At 47.6% G+C, this 16,292-nt stretch overlaps 1 protein-coding gene across 4 annotated transcripts in view; it reads left to right on the plus strand.

Moving 5' to 3' along the window:
* Positions 1-81: 81 nt before the first annotated feature.
* The window catches only part of LOC143367957 (uncharacterized), a 32,660-nt gene continuing 16,449 nt past the window's right edge, over positions 82-16,292 (plus strand). For 2 of the 4 annotated variants that reach the window (XM_076810235.1, XM_076810236.1), the window contains exons 1-2: positions 82-835; positions 14,142-14,394. In XM_076810235.1, the coding sequence (XP_076666350.1) occupies positions 262-835; positions 14,142-14,394 (827 nt within the window). In that variant the 5' untranslated portion in view covers positions 82-261. The remainder of the gene's footprint in view (positions 836-14,141; positions 14,395-16,292) is intronic. The other 2 variants (XM_076810233.1, XM_076810234.1) reach the window with 1 other exon arrangement.

The raw sequence follows: 16,292 nt of genomic DNA on the forward strand, positions 1-16,292 counted from the left end.
ACTCTCGACGTGACGCGACGAGTTTCCCGGTCTGCCCGTCTCCTTCGGGACAGTTGTTTCGGACTCGTTTCGCTCGGCAGCGGAAAGTGGAAGCATCGTCCGCTAAGGCGGGAGGATGTCGAGGTTTCCTCCCCGGAAGGTCACCGCTACCTCCGAGAGGAATAGGCCTGGCCGAGCGGCCCGTGCGAACCTAACCTCCTCCGTGTTTCGATAATAATAATTGGTAAACGCGCGAGATACGCGAGGAAGAGCCGCCGGGTGATGTTGCTGGAGTCGAGAAGCCTCGCCGGTAGGAAGAGAAACGGATTGACGCTGTCTTCGTTCGGGGTTGGCAGTGGCGGTGGCGTCGGAGAAGGTGGCGGAAGAGGAGGCGGGGGAGGAGGAGGAGGAGGTGGTGGAGGCGGAGGAGCCGGCAGCGAGGAGGACGAGGAGGAATCTCGACATCTGTTTCTTGGAAGAAAAATGCAGGCCGAGGGCACCGCCGCCTCCGCGGTTTCCACCGGTTTACCCTCCGGTTGCACCCGCGACGACGGCGAGGACAGCTCCAGCCCCTCGCCGAACAGCAGCCTCTTGAACAACTTGAACAACAGTTGCAACTCGAACCGTCAGTGCGCCACCGATTTCAGCATCGCGGCCATCATGGCTCGAGATTCCCGGCAACAACAGCAGCAGCAGCAACAGCAGCAACAACAATCGCAGCAGCCGCAGCAGTCGCAGACGCCGGGGTCGCAGCAGCAGCAGCAGAACCAACAAACGCAGCAACAGCTTCAGCAGCCGCACCTTCATCGACAGTTGCAGCAACAGGCCGTCGGCGGTGGCAAGCTGCATCAGCACGGTAAGTGTATTCCTTCCTTAAATTTCTCTCTCGATCACGCTCACCCGTATCGTCCTTATCGCGTGATACGCGCGAGATAAAAGAAAACCGTTGTATTTTCCGCGTGGAAACGCGAGAAGGTCCAACCAGGCGCCGCTTAGACTACAGCTCGAAACTATCCATTCTGCGTTTAACCGAAAACTAGAAGAAGCGACGAACGACGAAAGACCGTGTTGCCCATTTCATAGGGACGCCGAAGTACGCTGGTCATCCACGTAACGTCTGTTCTACTGGCTAGCGATACTCGTCCTAACGCTGCGTCCTCCTTTCACTCGTGCCACGCCAAGTATCTCTAACGAAAAGCTGCCAGAACTGTGTTGTCAACGAGCGTTTCCGCGGGTGGTAGACGGTACGAGTGCCGCTACGTTCGTTCCTTGTCGGAACTACAGACCTCTGCGGATAGGCTAGGAATGGGAAACGAAAGGAGGAAGAGATATAGAAACGTGAGAGCACGGTACGAATCGGTTTCGTAAAGATAAGATGGCGAGCAACGCGTTGACACGCTTTCTGTTGACGGCCGAGCAGCGACACAGGAGCGACGCTGCACGTAAATAATCCTTCGTCGCAGGCTCATTATCGAGATAAACGTCGTAGGTTTGTTTTTTTTTTTCGGCCGGCCCGTGTAACGGGATCGTGTTTGCCCGGGTCCCGTGTAATCGCTTGCCCGCCACCCTTTCGTTTCTTCTAACGAGCAAAAAAAGACATTCGTCTCGGACGATATTCCCCGTCGTCGAGTGTTTCTCGCTTTTTTCTCTCTCGATAGCTATCCCGTTACACCTCTTCCTAGAATCGCCTACGTCGCCTCCGAAACTTATTACGCGCGCGCGCAAAAAAAAAAAAAAACAAAACAAAACTGTCGTTCGAGCCGCGAACGAACGTAAAACCAGCGACCGGTCTTAATCGCGAGGGAGACGTTTCCTGCGCAAGCTTCGGAGGCTGACGGAACGGAAAGAACTCTGCGATGGGAGACACGGCAGGACGAAGGGGGGGAGGGGTCCCGGTTGTTAATGAATTATTTAGCGGGCGAGGTTTCTGAATGAAGCGGTGTGCGTCCCCGCGGAGAATCCGGGCGTTAATTCCTCGGGCGAGAAACGGTCGTTTCGCGCGGCCAGCTGAGGTGTCTCATCGGAATTCTGGAAACGACCGTGGCCGCTTCGCCCAGCCAGACGTCCGTCCGAACAAGACTCGGCTCGGTGTTTGGTTTCATCATCGCGTATCTTGGACGCCCGCGGCGAATAATCGCCCACGAAGATTCTACGCGGACGAAATTTACGGTTGGCCACGGTGCAATTCACCCACGGAAACGGACCGTCGTTCCCAAATAAACTTGGGTAAACGGCGCGATGAATCGACCAACAGACTCTCCCTCTCCCTCTCCCTCTCTCCCTTTTAAGTGCACGTGTGTTGGACACGCGCTACTCCTCCTCTCCGCCCTCTCCACCCAACCATCATCCCCCGCCCCCTTCATCACTGACTCCCCACCTTCTCTCTCTCTCTTTCGCGCGCGCGCGCGCTGTGTCTCTCTCTCTACCTGCCCTCGTCGCGTTCGTAGCAGTTCGCCAGGATGACAGCCTCCGCGCACTGGAAATTGTTAAATAAATCGACGATCCCTCGCTCGACTCGCGACTCGTTTACCGACAGCGGTGTCTTCCCTTCGAAGGCGCATCTTTCGCCCGTTGTTCGCGCGATATCACCGCGAATCTTTATCGTATCCCTGCGCTCTTGCGAATGACAACGTTATCAGAGTTGACCGCGACGCGGAAACCGTTGGCCCGCTCGCGCTGCCACGGGGGATGCGACCACGCGTTTCGCAGTGGAGCGGCTGACGGCGGTGGTACGGGTTCTCGCGACACCTTGGCTTTGATGAATATCGGGCGGAACGAGGTATTTGGCTCAGTCGGCGGGCGAGAGCGCGGACCTCTCCATTTTCGAAACGCAGCCCGATGAAAATCGCGACGCGAACAAGTTGCTCCCGTAACGAGGCGATCGAAAGTTCGGCCGGCGGACACGGGCTGGGACAAACGGTAGCTCGTATCCACGAGGCCACCGGCGACGAAAAAAAATTTCACGCCGGCGTGTAGGGTTTCGTCGGAGTGTCAACCGTAATAAATAGCCAATGACTTAGTTAAGCGAGGAGCCTGCGACACGCCGCGTCGACCGAGCCGCAAGTTACGACCGGCTGGAATCAGCTCGGGATCGATTAACTCGCAGCCAGATGGAGGAGGCCGACCTACGCTGATCACCTCGGAACAACCAGAAACCGTAACGACCCTTTAGGCATCGGCCTCCTCGATCCTTCGTCACTCCTCGGTCCACTCGCGATTTCTCTTCTTCTCCCCTGACACGTCCGTGGGTCAGTAAAGTGGAAAGCGCGCAACTGCCGCGGCAAGGACCAGTTGCTTCAACCCAATAACTGTACGCGCGTGAAGCGTATCGTCCGGTAATCGTCCTGTAAATATTTTGGTAGCCAAGGCGGTGCATCGAGTGGCTCGATATCGATCGTCGGGCAGCGAGATAACGGCCAGAGTCGAGTGGATCAACGAGACGCGTAAACGCGGACTCGAGCGCGACAGGAAAGCGGTTCGAGCGAGAGAGCCTGTTGGCGCGTTACTTTTTCCAGCGAGCGCGACCCGTCGCGTCGCATCGACCCACATGCGCGGCATTTCGTGGCCGCCTACCTGGACCAATTCTCCGCTTAAACGATCGTTGACACGTCCGGGGCGAGCCGCGGTGCAGCGACTCGCCCGAAGCCTCTCCAAAAAATCCGCCGCCTTCCATAGGTGCCTATCGCGTTCGAAGCGAGCAAGATTTCTCCCGGCGATACGCGATAAGGGGCATCGATAAATCGGCACGAATAATCTCCGGCGCGGCCGCAACGTTGACAATTTTATCGCGGGTCATCGCATACGGGATGGGATCACTTCTTAATCCAACGGACGCGAAAGCCTCCGTGCTGTTTATGTAAATGCAGAAGCACGCATTCGGCGCTCGGCGAGCAACCGCTTACGCGCGTGGATCAAACGGCGCCGGTAAACGTTCCCTAGGTGTTCCCCGATTATCAAACGCTTGCGCGAGCTTCTCCGAGGATGCTCGCGGTTCCCGAGCAGCGATACAGGCGAATATTTACTTTGCCGAAGGATTTGTCGAACGCTGAATGTGTGATTCCGCCGCTAGGGGACTAGGCAGTCGTTTTTCGTCAGAGATTCTGTCCTTTATTTATTTTTTTTTTTTAAATGAAAGCAAATCCAGATGTGTCCTTTTACCCAATTCTTATTACGAATATACAGATTGAAAAATAATTGCTATGAAATATATACGTGCTTTAAAAATGACGCTGCAGACTGGTAAACATATTAATGTTTTTATGTGGTTTTGCCTTAATATCGGTCTTAAAATGTCACGTAATCCGATTTCAAAGGTGTGATTCTTGTTTGTTGGATTGATAGTTTCCAGTGGAACCTATGAAAAATAAAAATGAATTCAAAATTATCTGATTGGTGGCTGAAAAACGGCGATTTTTTCGAGAAAAATTCGTTCCTGCTTGTGAGCTACTAAACCGGTGACGTTGTAATTTTTTCATAAAAATCTCGAATTTGCATGGACTATGTCAGAGGTTCCACGTGGAATGGGACATGTTTTACACGTCCTGTAATTTTTTCAAGTCGATCTGAACCTCCGTTCGTCCGCAAATACGGCAAAACCAAGAGAAGAAAGATTCGAGAAAAACGCGTATAAAGTTTCTGGGCAAAAGTGAGGCTGTAAGTTACCACTTCACCTTTCTAGCTGCCAAATCAACAATTTCGCGAATTTCAATATAAACCAAGCGGCATTTTATTCGGAGAAGATAGAACTTTCGAAAAATGCAATAAGAAAGTGGATTTCTCGACTAAGTTAATCCACCATTCGCGATATTCGCAAGCTATTGCGCGTTTGCGAGTGATTCCGCGAGCACCGAGTGCCATTACGCACCTTTCTATCCCCTGACGAATTTCGCCAGTTGCTGATGCTCGCGCCCAATTGGAGCGACGCGTAAAAGTCGGTGCAGCCTCCCCTCTCCTTCCGAGAACGATCATTCCGTCCTTTCGTTAGAGTCGCGGCCCGATTCGGCGTCTGTCTTCCGTTGTTCCTTGGCCGTTTGATGCGGGTAGATGGGTAAACGGTGAGTGAAACGAGGCGATATGGTTCGTTCAACCGGAATTATATCGTGCGCCGCTACTCGAGTAAAACAGATCGGTGGCAGCCGCGCGAGTCAGAACCGCGACTAGAAACGACAGAAAAATTACGGAGATTTCCTTTCCGGCCTGTATCCTGTATCGCGTCGGTGACTCGATCGTCGGACGAGTTTCTCGGTCAGGCTAGCACCGACACGATTTTATTTTAATTTATTCGATGTATAACCGCAAGCAGCATTAAAAAATGTACAACGGACTTACCAAAGGCGGATGATTTCTTTTCTGACGAGGTTACGCGTTTCTTTTTTTTTTTTTCCGTTTTTTGTCGCGCGAAGTCGGACGTCTCGAGGTGTGCAGGAGCGTCGAGACTGTTGCCACGCGTAGACGACAATAGTTTGAGATACGAGGCGCGAACCACATTTGTTAACGTCTCGTTGTCACGCGGACGCTCGCTCCGCGCAGATATTGAGCGCGCGGAGGCGCCCGAATCGCTCGCGGTGTAACGTGAACGTCCCAATTTCTGCTTATGTCCCAATTTCTGTTCATTTCGTATTTTTTTTTTATTATTATTATAATTGTCACGTTTGTACTGTAGTTGCAAGAAAATAATTATAAATTATTTGAACATTTACGCGAGTGTTGCAAAGGCTTGGGGCTAATCATAGTGCAGCATAAGCAGCGAAAAACTTTTAAAACGAGAGGCTCGTGATTTTTCGACCGTGTTTTAGCTGGTTGTGGTAAGGAACAGGGTCACTGTTGGTATTCGATAATTGGGCGGAAAATAGTTTTTGCGGTAAAAGTTCTTCTGTGCTCTGGATGTAGATTTTTTCTACTATTTTTTATTGTTTTAAGTAGAAAACAGGTGATTAGGTTTAGGGTCAAGTGAATCACAGTCGTGTCCGAATTTCTACTCACCAAAATTTTAGCAACACAAGCTCACAATTCGATGTATGCTGTGACTTCTATTTCTATTCGAAGGCATTTTATTTTTTGTTTATCATTATTTTAACCTGAAACACTTATTAAACTTATTTTAACCTGAGAAGGCAACATTTTTGGTGAGCAGAAATTGGTACAAATAATGAGTAGAAATAGGTATAGCGCTATTTTTCGCGAGCAGAAACACGGACATTTAAGGCATTATGTTTAATTACAAATTACTAGTAGCTAAACATCTTGAAATATCTTTCTTAAATAGTTTTCGACTGGTTGCTTTATTATTAAAGAATTAATCAAGTACTCTGCAAATTTTGATCATAAACAATTCTTTTACACCATCTTTCCGACGAGCAACCTCTTAAGGGGAGGTTCCGGTCTAGAGCCCATCAAAATAGGTGATCTTTAGGAATTAATTAAACGAAAACTACTATATATAATTTAGTGGAACTTTTTGCATTGTATTAAGGATGTATTAAATTATAGACATGTATTTTTTGTTTTATAATTAATCATTGCAGACCGCACTGGGGAGTCATTAAAGTCGAGGCGTCAAAAAATTCATCCAAATCGGTGCGACCTGTATCTTCAAAAGTTACTATCCGATTCGACTGAAACCTTTTTTATTTTGAAGAATATACTTCTGGCTACGGGGATGGGGTGGCAGAAAAATTACAAAATGACATTTCTTAGAAAATAACGACACTTGAATTTTGAAATCATCTTTTCCCTATATTTTTCACCCTTTCAACGCCTTTGAAAAATATAAATTATCAATTTTTGTATTTTTCTCTGGTATCCCCCCTAGCCAGAAGTATATTCTTCAAAATAAAAAAGGTTTCGGTCGAATCGGATAATAACTTTTGGAGATACAAATCCCACCGATTTCGAGAACACTGTTTCGAGAAAAACGCGTTTAAAGATTTACATCAGCGCCAAGTGGCCGGTTGTTACCCATGCATTTGCCGCTACTCAAATGCCTATAACTTTATAAATTTTCTGAATTTCAAAACATCCTTTTAAACATATATTCCTAAAAGGTTGAACCTTCGCAAAGAGAAATAAAAAAGAAATCGACTTTCAGACCGAAACCTCCCCTTAAATGAGCAGAAATTGTGACATTCACCTTACCTACTTACCTGCGTGTCCTTCCACCAGCCGCGCGCCGAGCACATTTTCGGGATTCCCTCGCAGAAACGGCAGGCCGACTATCAGCGTGGCAATTTTATCGGGCGTGATCCGGGAAAAACGTACCGCGTCACGACTAGATTAATTTACGTTTCGCAAACAAACAAGGTGTACCTGCTTTAATTACTTGTCGACAGATTGATCGATCAACCAGAAGCTCTACGCCGCAATCAGATAACAGCTTAATGCTTCTCCTTCGCTCGCGTGTACATGCATGCCATCTTTGAACTGTGTAGCACTCCGGAGCCATTCCACTATCTTTCATATCCCAAATTAATTCAAACTTCGGTCTCGACGAGTCACGAGCGTCTATCAGTTATCAGGAATACCTATCCGAGCGTAGGTAATAGGGTAACGCAGCGCCGAGTTCCATCGCGCTTCACTCCAGCTCCGATAACGAGAGAAGAATTAGGAGATCCCTGCCTGGGAATACGAAGGTACTCTGTCTGCAGCGGAAACCGATAGATCCATCGGGGGAATCACCGCGCCGATCAGGCGCAGAGGGTCGCGTTGTTTCCCGAGCGAAGCAGCGTCTCTCGAGCTGCGCTTCGGAGTCCCTGGCATTTCTAAGGAGTCGGCCGTTTCTATCTCGCGACGAGCCGAGCGCGACGCGGGGCCCGTAATTCATATCGCGAGCTTATTTCTCGCTCGTAAAGTTGTCTCCGCGGCTGGACCGTGGGGCTTCCGGCGCGCGGTTCGCTACACCTTTATCGCTTCGATCGCCATCGGGCCCGTTAAAAATACGCCCGGTGGCTAGGGTTCGCCCGTCCTGTCTGCGCGCAGAAGAGCAGGAGATCGCCAAAGGAACAGCGCGGCGGCTGGTTCGCGTAAATATCGTCGAGTGGCGGAAAATTTACAATGGAATCGCGGCGAACTCGAGGCGAAAGGGCCGGAGGGTGAAGGGAAGGGGAGGAAAGGGGAGGGCGAGGTTTGGCGTTCTCGTAGATCGCGGGAGGACATTAGCGGCGGGACGCGTTTCAATCTGTCCCGGTCCGCGTCTTTGATCCGGGCGCGCACTCGGAATCGTAACTCACTTGACGAGGCTGGTCGTAAACTCGGCGGAAAGTCGAGCTCGCTCGGCGGACGGCGCAGCCACCAACTGTTCCGGCGACTCGTCATCCGTTTCGTCAGTCGTTTAACACCGCCGTTCGCCGTGTCGAATAAAAATACGCGGATGACAGACCACACATCGCGCTAACCTCTCCTCGCCGGCCAATTAGCCCCCAACGATCTCGCCAAAACTCGCCCTTTAACATTTAATTATTCCCGTCGCGCCGCACCCACCCCCTCCCGCGACACCCCCGCTCCTCCTTCCGACCGATCGCGCGACGATTAGCCGAGATTCGTGGTTTCCGGAAACGAGGGAACGCGGAAGACGGGATTTAAGTCACGCGGCAGCCGTTACTCAAAGGAGACCGATCGTCGTGCGTGACGGCAATAAAGGATCGCGCAAAGAATCGAAGCAGCTCCTTTCGCCCTTCCTCGCCTCCCTCCCCTCGGGTTCCAGCGGGCAGAATCGTTTTAACGAGCGAAAGTAATTTTTAAACGTTCCGCGTATGTGATCGTGTTAAGTGAAACAGGCTGGAGCCCGTCCGGCTACCGTCCCATGATTTCGTACCGAAGTAATCGCTAAAATCGCCCCAATTTATTATTAATTTATTCGCGTTAATTTCGTGCAATCGGCCGCGCGCACCTGCTGCATCTTTTTGCCAGCGACGAAGCTACTTAAGGGGGCATTTTGCTCTCTAAAAAATCCGCGAATTTTCGGTGATGGTTTTTATAATGAAATACACGCTTCACGTTTTCGAATTTCGGGGGTTGTAATTCGACACTCTTGGAGCACAAGAAATAAGCTTTGTCGTCTGTTTATTTTACTGCATACTCCTCCTGGGTCGGTAATACGGATCCCCTACACGGAATATGCGATCTCGCGAACAGGTATCATGGAAACATTGATATTTTTGCCGATTCCCTCTCTAGTTTTAAGCAGAACGTTCAGAAAGCCTTGGTTCTTGATCGCATTATTTAGAGTAACCCAGACCTACGCCTGACCGGCACGCCGAACTCTTTATACTCCTTATAAATATATACTTTCACTTGTTTTTTTGCTGATTCCAACACGGTGTTAGTTCCTATATTGTCTGTGCAAATTACTGTACTGCGCATACTTGTTGTAATCGGCTTGTCCCGTAAAATAAATATATTATTATTATTATTATTGTTGGAGTTCAACGAGTCTCAGTGTTAGGACTAAGGGGCTGCGTTTCTCTTTTTCTGGAGAAGAGGGGCGAAGGGTCTTGACCGGGGCATAAGGTGACGACCGTAGCCAGTCTGAAAATTGTGACCAAACCGTGCAGATCGCGTTCCGTCTCTTGAAGTTTCTTTTTTCTTGTATACTTTTATATATAACCAACCAACATTAATACGTGGACACACTGTGTATTGTCTATCTATACAATAAACCATAGTTGCGTTTATAGCGTGACATTTATTTTCAACCTCTGCGGAGTAATTTCCAACAATTATTATTATTATTACTTGTTTACTTGAATATTTCGCAGTGAAGTTGGCGTTTTCAGAACTGCTGAAGGTTGAAGTTTCGGACGACTGGATCGTCGGGAACAAAAAAAAACAAACATATTTTTAATTCGCAGGAGTGTGGCTATCTCGCTAACCACAAGTATCTTAAGATTGTTTAATATTTTCCCACGTTTTATATCTGTTAAGCAGAGATGAAATTCCCCTTTCGGTACTTTCAAATTTGATCCATTCCCATTCGAATAATTTTGCTTCAAAATTGCTCTTTCGTGGACAGCGAGATAACCACACTCCTGCGAATTAGAAATATGTTTGGTTGTTTTATTTCCGATGATCCAGTCGTAAGAAATTTCAACCACCAGCAATTCTGAAGCCGCCAACTTCACTGCGAAATATTTATGTAAACGAATGAAATAAACAAACAACAATGATTTTTTCTTGTATTTCAAGAATGGTGGAATATACATCCAGAAATTCGAAAACGTTAAGTGTTTATTTCATTATAAAAACCATCAGCGAAAAGTGGCCGACTTTTCGGCCGAGAGAGTAGAATGTCCCCTTAAGTAGAAGGGAAGATCGCGAACCCGAAAATTCGAAAAATTCTGAAACTTTGTGAATATGTAGGGAATGTTCTCCTGATTACAACGGAATTTTTATTTCCTGCTTAAATTTACTCGAAGGGGGTGAAATTAACCCCTGAGAATTCGGCTATTTTCCGATTTTGTGTTATAACTCGTGAACTGTAAAATAATTTCTTCACCGAATGATAGATCTAATTAAAAGAAGGAACTTTTGACTTGAAACTTTTATTCTATCTCTTACAGTTCGCGAGTTATAATAAAAATCGGAGAATAGCCGAATTTTCAGGGGTTAATTTCACTCCCTTCGAGTCAATTTGGGCAGCAAACAAAAATTTCGTTGTAATCAAGTGGAAATCCCCTACATATTCACAAAGTTTCAGAATTCTTTGAATTTTCGGGTTCGGGATCTTCCCTTGTAAGTAAGTACCCAGAAATAGTTGAATGTAAGACTGATTTGTAGAGTTTAGTTTTCGTACCAAACATAATGCTTATGGTTATTATATCGTCTTCGTTTTCTTCTAAAGATAATACATTTTTGTTGATCCGTTCCTTCATAAATAAACATTATTAATAAAATTCTGTTTTATTTCACTAGAAAATGAAATATTTCATTCAAAGGCAACTCTTATATCTTAGGAACAACTTACCCCAATGCGATAACAACTTGCCCCATAAAGGGGTAAGAAGTTCCGCTTCGACCAGCCACAAATAAATTACTTTCTATGAAAAACCTATTACAACATATTAAGCACAAGCTTAAAATCATAAAATATAATAAATTTAACAAAAAATTAGTCAATAGCGAAGAGAATAACTACATTATTTTCCAGTGATTTTTTATGTTTTATCGAAGTCGGAACTTTTAGCCCCGGTCGCCCCTACTACGATAGCAAAAATAAACTCGACGATATAACTATCGAGGCAAAGTGCGGTAGGCTTACCTGGAAAAATAGCAAAATCTTTAAAAGTAACAATGGAAACACGTTCTCGCTTATTAATCAAACCTAAACTAACAGCTCGAAGCAAATAAAATCGACAGTGTTGTATTTTATTACCGATAACCCTGAAATACCGAAGGCGCGGCATCTCTCCCACAATTGCCCTATGTTCCTTCAGCGAAACGCGAAGACGACCGATTCGTTCGTCCCCAGCGGCAATCCTGGTCGCCCGAAACTCGGTGCTCGGACGGCTGGAAATCGGAAATAGAAGGCGACGATCTAGCAGATCTGGGAGCGCGATTAATCTTAAGCAACGATGAGAATTTTACGAACACCTGTCGCTCGGTTGACACCTCGATAATAACTCCCACCGACGAAATTGACGGCCAAAGATAAGCGTGACGTAAATACAGAGGTATGTAATCTTTCAATTATGATCACGGCAGCCGCAGATAACGCGGCGATGAGCCTTTTAAACCGTAGTCCCGCGTGCAACGGAGCGCTCGCTTCCCTCGCGCGCTTCGGGGGAATTAGTCTTCCGGCAGACGCGGACAATCGAAGCGGGGAGAGGCTGAGACTGGCGCAGCCCACAGGAAAGTGAAATAAAATAATAATAAGAATCAGGATAATAACGCTAAACCAAAACAAGCTCCGCCGTAAGTGGATAATTAGCCTTCCTCGGCCGCTACCGGGGCGTCGTTATTATCCTCGCCGACGTGGACGCTCGCGTCTTGCTCCGCCGAACAGAGAGAAAGAGGATGGAAGGAGAGGGTGGGGACGGTAGGAATCAGTCGCTCGCGTTTCATTACGTTCCAGCTTCGGCAGCGCGCGGAACACGAGAAAGCAAGCGATCCGAGAAGATGGCGCGGCATCGATTAATTACGCGAGCGTTTCGCGAACGCCGTGGACCACGATCTGCCCGGCTCGGGGAATCCACGTTGTTGCGGCTCTAATCGCTCGCTCGCTCGCTCGCTGCGAGTCGCCGTCACGCTCCGGATTTTCGGGCCAGACGCGGGACGAGCGAAAGGCGTCTCGGTAACGGCGAACGAAGAAACGTCTAGTGCCCTCGCGTGATCGGTTTTACGCAACCCGATCTTGGGATCGGCCACTAATTAGCGGGAGGATCGACTTCATTGTGTTGCGCCGGAGGATTTTCGCAAGAGCCGCTCGTGGATGCGGCACGGCGCGGCACGACGCGCGGCGTCGGATCGCGCCGCGGTCGCGGGACGTTAGCGACGAATTACCACTTGCATCAACGGCAATTCTATTTCACGACGCCAGGCTTAAGTTAGTCGTAAAACAGTCACGGAGAGTCCGGGACGGTCAACTCTGTATTTACGTTGCGCGTACCTTGGGTGTATCGCTTGCAGCTGGAAACCTTTCAATACACCGAGATACCCGTGAGATTATCCGCACGCACACGAGGTCTCCTCTCGCCGCGATAACTCCCATCCGACGATTAATTACCCCCGGCACATCGATTCCCCGCGTTTCAACCCCCGACACCACGAACTTCCGTCGGTTTCTTTCCCTCCTGACAACACCATCTTCATTTGCGATTCGCGGAGTTAACGTATGCAAAGGAATCAGCCTCCTACTTACCGGCTTCTCCTTATTCCGATTGCACGCCCATTGAATAGGGAGACGCTGCCCATTCGTGCCAATGCTTTACTCCCGCTGAACTTGGCGTTACTCGACTTGGGGAAATACCTACAGTGACTCGCATTAATGTTCCGACACTTTTTAAAATCGCGTAACTTTTTTAGAATTGGTCCAAACAACTTGAGTTTTTTTCAGAAGCTAGAAGGATTAGTTTGCTAAATGACGTATTTGGTCGATTTGAAAAAAAATGTGTTTTGTTGGAATAGCGAAAAGAATAGTAAAGGTCGATTTTTAAACTTTTTTCTGTGAGCTTGTAATGAAAATTAAAAAAAAAGTTTGTAGATTGCAGTAAGTTGTATACGTGCCTAGAATTTCATCAAAATCGGTTAACGTTGCTCCGAGCTACAAACGATTAAAGATCGCAGAATAAGGTCGAGAATAAGGTCGAAAATTGCAAAAATTCCCGAAATCAGCGATTCTTGACCTTATTCTGCGATCTTTAAACGTTTATAGCTAAAAAACTAAAATAAAAAAAAAACCGTTTGTAGATTGCAGTAAGTTGTACACGTGCCCAAAATTTCATCAAAATCGGTTAACGTTGCTCCGAGCTACAAACGTTTAAAGATCGCAGAATAAGGTCGAGAATTGCGAAAATTCCCGAAATCAGCGATTCTCGACCTTATTCTGCGATCTCTAAACGTTTACAGCTAAAAAACAAAAATTAAAAAAAAAACCGTTTGTAGATTGCAGTAAGTTGTACACGTGTCTAAAATTTCATCAAAATCGGTTAACGTTGCTCCGAGCTACAAACGTTTAAAGATCGCAGAATAAGGTCGAGAATCGCGAAAAAAAAGTTTAAAAGTCGACCTTTACTATTCTTTTCGCTGTTCCAACCAAATACTTTTTTTTTCAAAACGACCAAATACGTCATTTAGCAAACTAATCCGTCTGGCTTCTGAAAAAAACTCAAGTTGTTTGGAGGAATTCTAAAAAAGTTACGCGATTTTAAAAAGTGTCCGAATATTAATGCGATTTAGTGTATTATTTCAGCGACTGCCGGTTGCGACCGATGGAAAAAAAGGGCGTGAACGATGCCATCGCGACAGGCTAAGTAGCCTAAGTCTACTTGGGTCTTGTTTTTCATCGCCGGACGAGTCGTTTCCTTCGTGCACGGATACGCGGTGTAATTTCGTAGCTCGGCGATGACTCGTTCTCTCCCTCGTCTAGCGGCGTCCGTTCTTCCCGGGCGAGAACCATCGTAATACTCGCTTCAACATCGTCGCGCTGCATTCTCCTCTTGTGTGCGTTTCAGAGAGGGAACCGAGCGTCTCTGGCGTCGTCCGCGGGCCTTCGTCGATTCAGGAATCGATCGTCGCGGAGGACGATCCGGAGACCGACGACACCGGGAGCACCAGCGGGAAAGCCGCATCCCCCGTCAACCCTCTGCTTCAGGAGCGCTCCAACTGCGAGGAGCTGAGGCACGTGGTGTGCCATCTCGAGACCAAGGACTTGTGGGACAAGTTCAACGAGCTGGGCACCGAGATGATCATCACGAAAACTGGCAGGTGAGCATCCCGGTTCCTTTCGTTCGATCGCGGCCGATTTATATTCGTCGCGATAAATTCGAACGGTTTCTCGATGGGCGGATATTCGCGAGACGTTTCATTAGCTCTGCGATACGATGCCTCGAGGAAAAGAGTATCCTATTCTCGGGGGAAGTAACCACTGAAATTCAATATTGCATCTCGGAGCGCTGTCGGGTACGAATGAAATTACAAGGCGAGAATTAAAAGGAGTAGAAAAAGGGAGGCGGTCGGTTAAATTGCTATATCGAGCGCCGCGTCGCGTCGGTCAATTAGCCGGACCGGTGTGGAAACCGAGCTAGCTTGTGCCAGTTTGTAAAAGTCCTTGAGACGAGCGATGGCGAGCGGAGGTGCTGCGAGGCTTCCAGAGGAATCACACCTTCGGTGGAATCCGGTCGGAGGCTTTTCAGAGGCCGTACGCTCCTCGTACTGTCGCGGAATGCGCCTCGCGAATTTTCTTCCTCCGTCAGCTTTCTCCGACGAACTTCCTACTGTAGTTAATAGGCGCGAGGGAGAGTGGGGTAAACACGAACGCGGGTTAATCGCGAATGCGATGGCTACGGCGTTTTAATAAATAGAAACGATGTTTCTTCTCCACTAGCTAATAGTTTAGGGCGCATCCGACGCCGGTCAGAAAGTAATAAATACAGAACGCTCGTGATATTCAAGATAAACACAATTTATTATCTTCAGCATGTCTCCGGTAATATTTTGTCCATTTTCAATTGCGTGTAATTACTGTTGAATTAGTGATACAATTGTGTTTTTTTAAGCTGAAATAAAGCACTTTTTCACCAACATTTTGTGACCAAGGCGATGCTTGAATCGTGATTCTAACCGCTGAAATAAATTCTTTTTTATTTTTTGACGTCGTGGGGTAGTGACGAACAAATCGGATGGGGTGATCTCGAACCTTCGAGATTAGCAACGTTCACCGACTTTTATGAAATTTTCAGCATGTATAGAACTTACTTAAATCTACGAAATGGATTTTTGAATTTTCATTACAGGCTCGGAAAAAAAGTTTTAAAAACGACCTCTACAATTTCTTTTCAATATTCCGACCAATTGCAATTTTTTTCCTAACGCACGAGAAGAGAAATTTGAAAAATACGTTAGGTATAGATTGTAGCAACATTTTTTATGGGTCGACCATTGAAGTTGTGCTTCCTGTGCGACGTCTGCGATATTTAGCACTCTGTTCGTGATTACCCCACGGCAGTCGAGTAATCACTAACACCAAGGGTTTCGCTTTTTTACTATACAGTTGATTTTTATTATAATTTTTCAAAAATTCGTCACAGCACTTTGCAGATGAATAGTTTAAGTATGTTTGTAAATAATAAACAAATTCGTTTCTCACATAGTTTTCGTTTTGTTTGCTCTTTCGCTTGGGTATACGAAATTACCCCACTCTCCGTTATTACTGCAACGCGATCCGAGTGGATACTTACGTAGGTATATTCGACGGTTATTAATCAGCAAGACCGTTGGTAGAATAACATAATCGACTGGAAGGAGAAAATTGTCGAGTTTTTGGGAAACGGCCGAGCGGCGACCCTCGACGATGAAATTAGACGGGGCGAGAGTGTCGGAAAGCTTCTAAAAGGGGGATGCGAGGGAGAAAGGAAGGGAAGGGACGGTGCGGGAAGGGAGATGAAAGGCGGGGGAGGGCGGAGAAGCGACGCGGCGGACGCGCGCCTAATTGCCCGCCACCGCTGCCGCGGTAACATCTATGCTCCTCCTCGGTGCTCGGAGACTCCCGAAGGGGTTCCACCACCCCCGCTGCACGCTCCTCGCACACTCGCGCGTTAGTAATTAGATCTGCGTCGCGACGCTGCTCGTCGCTCCCTTCAGACGTCAACTTACCAGCCCTCGTT

Source organism: Andrena cerasifolii, chromosome 4 (assembly GCF_050908995.1).
Source record: "Andrena cerasifolii isolate SP2316 chromosome 4, iyAndCera1_principal, whole genome shotgun sequence".
Lineage (NCBI taxonomy): Eukaryota > Metazoa > Arthropoda > Insecta > Hymenoptera > Andrenidae > Andrena > Andrena cerasifolii.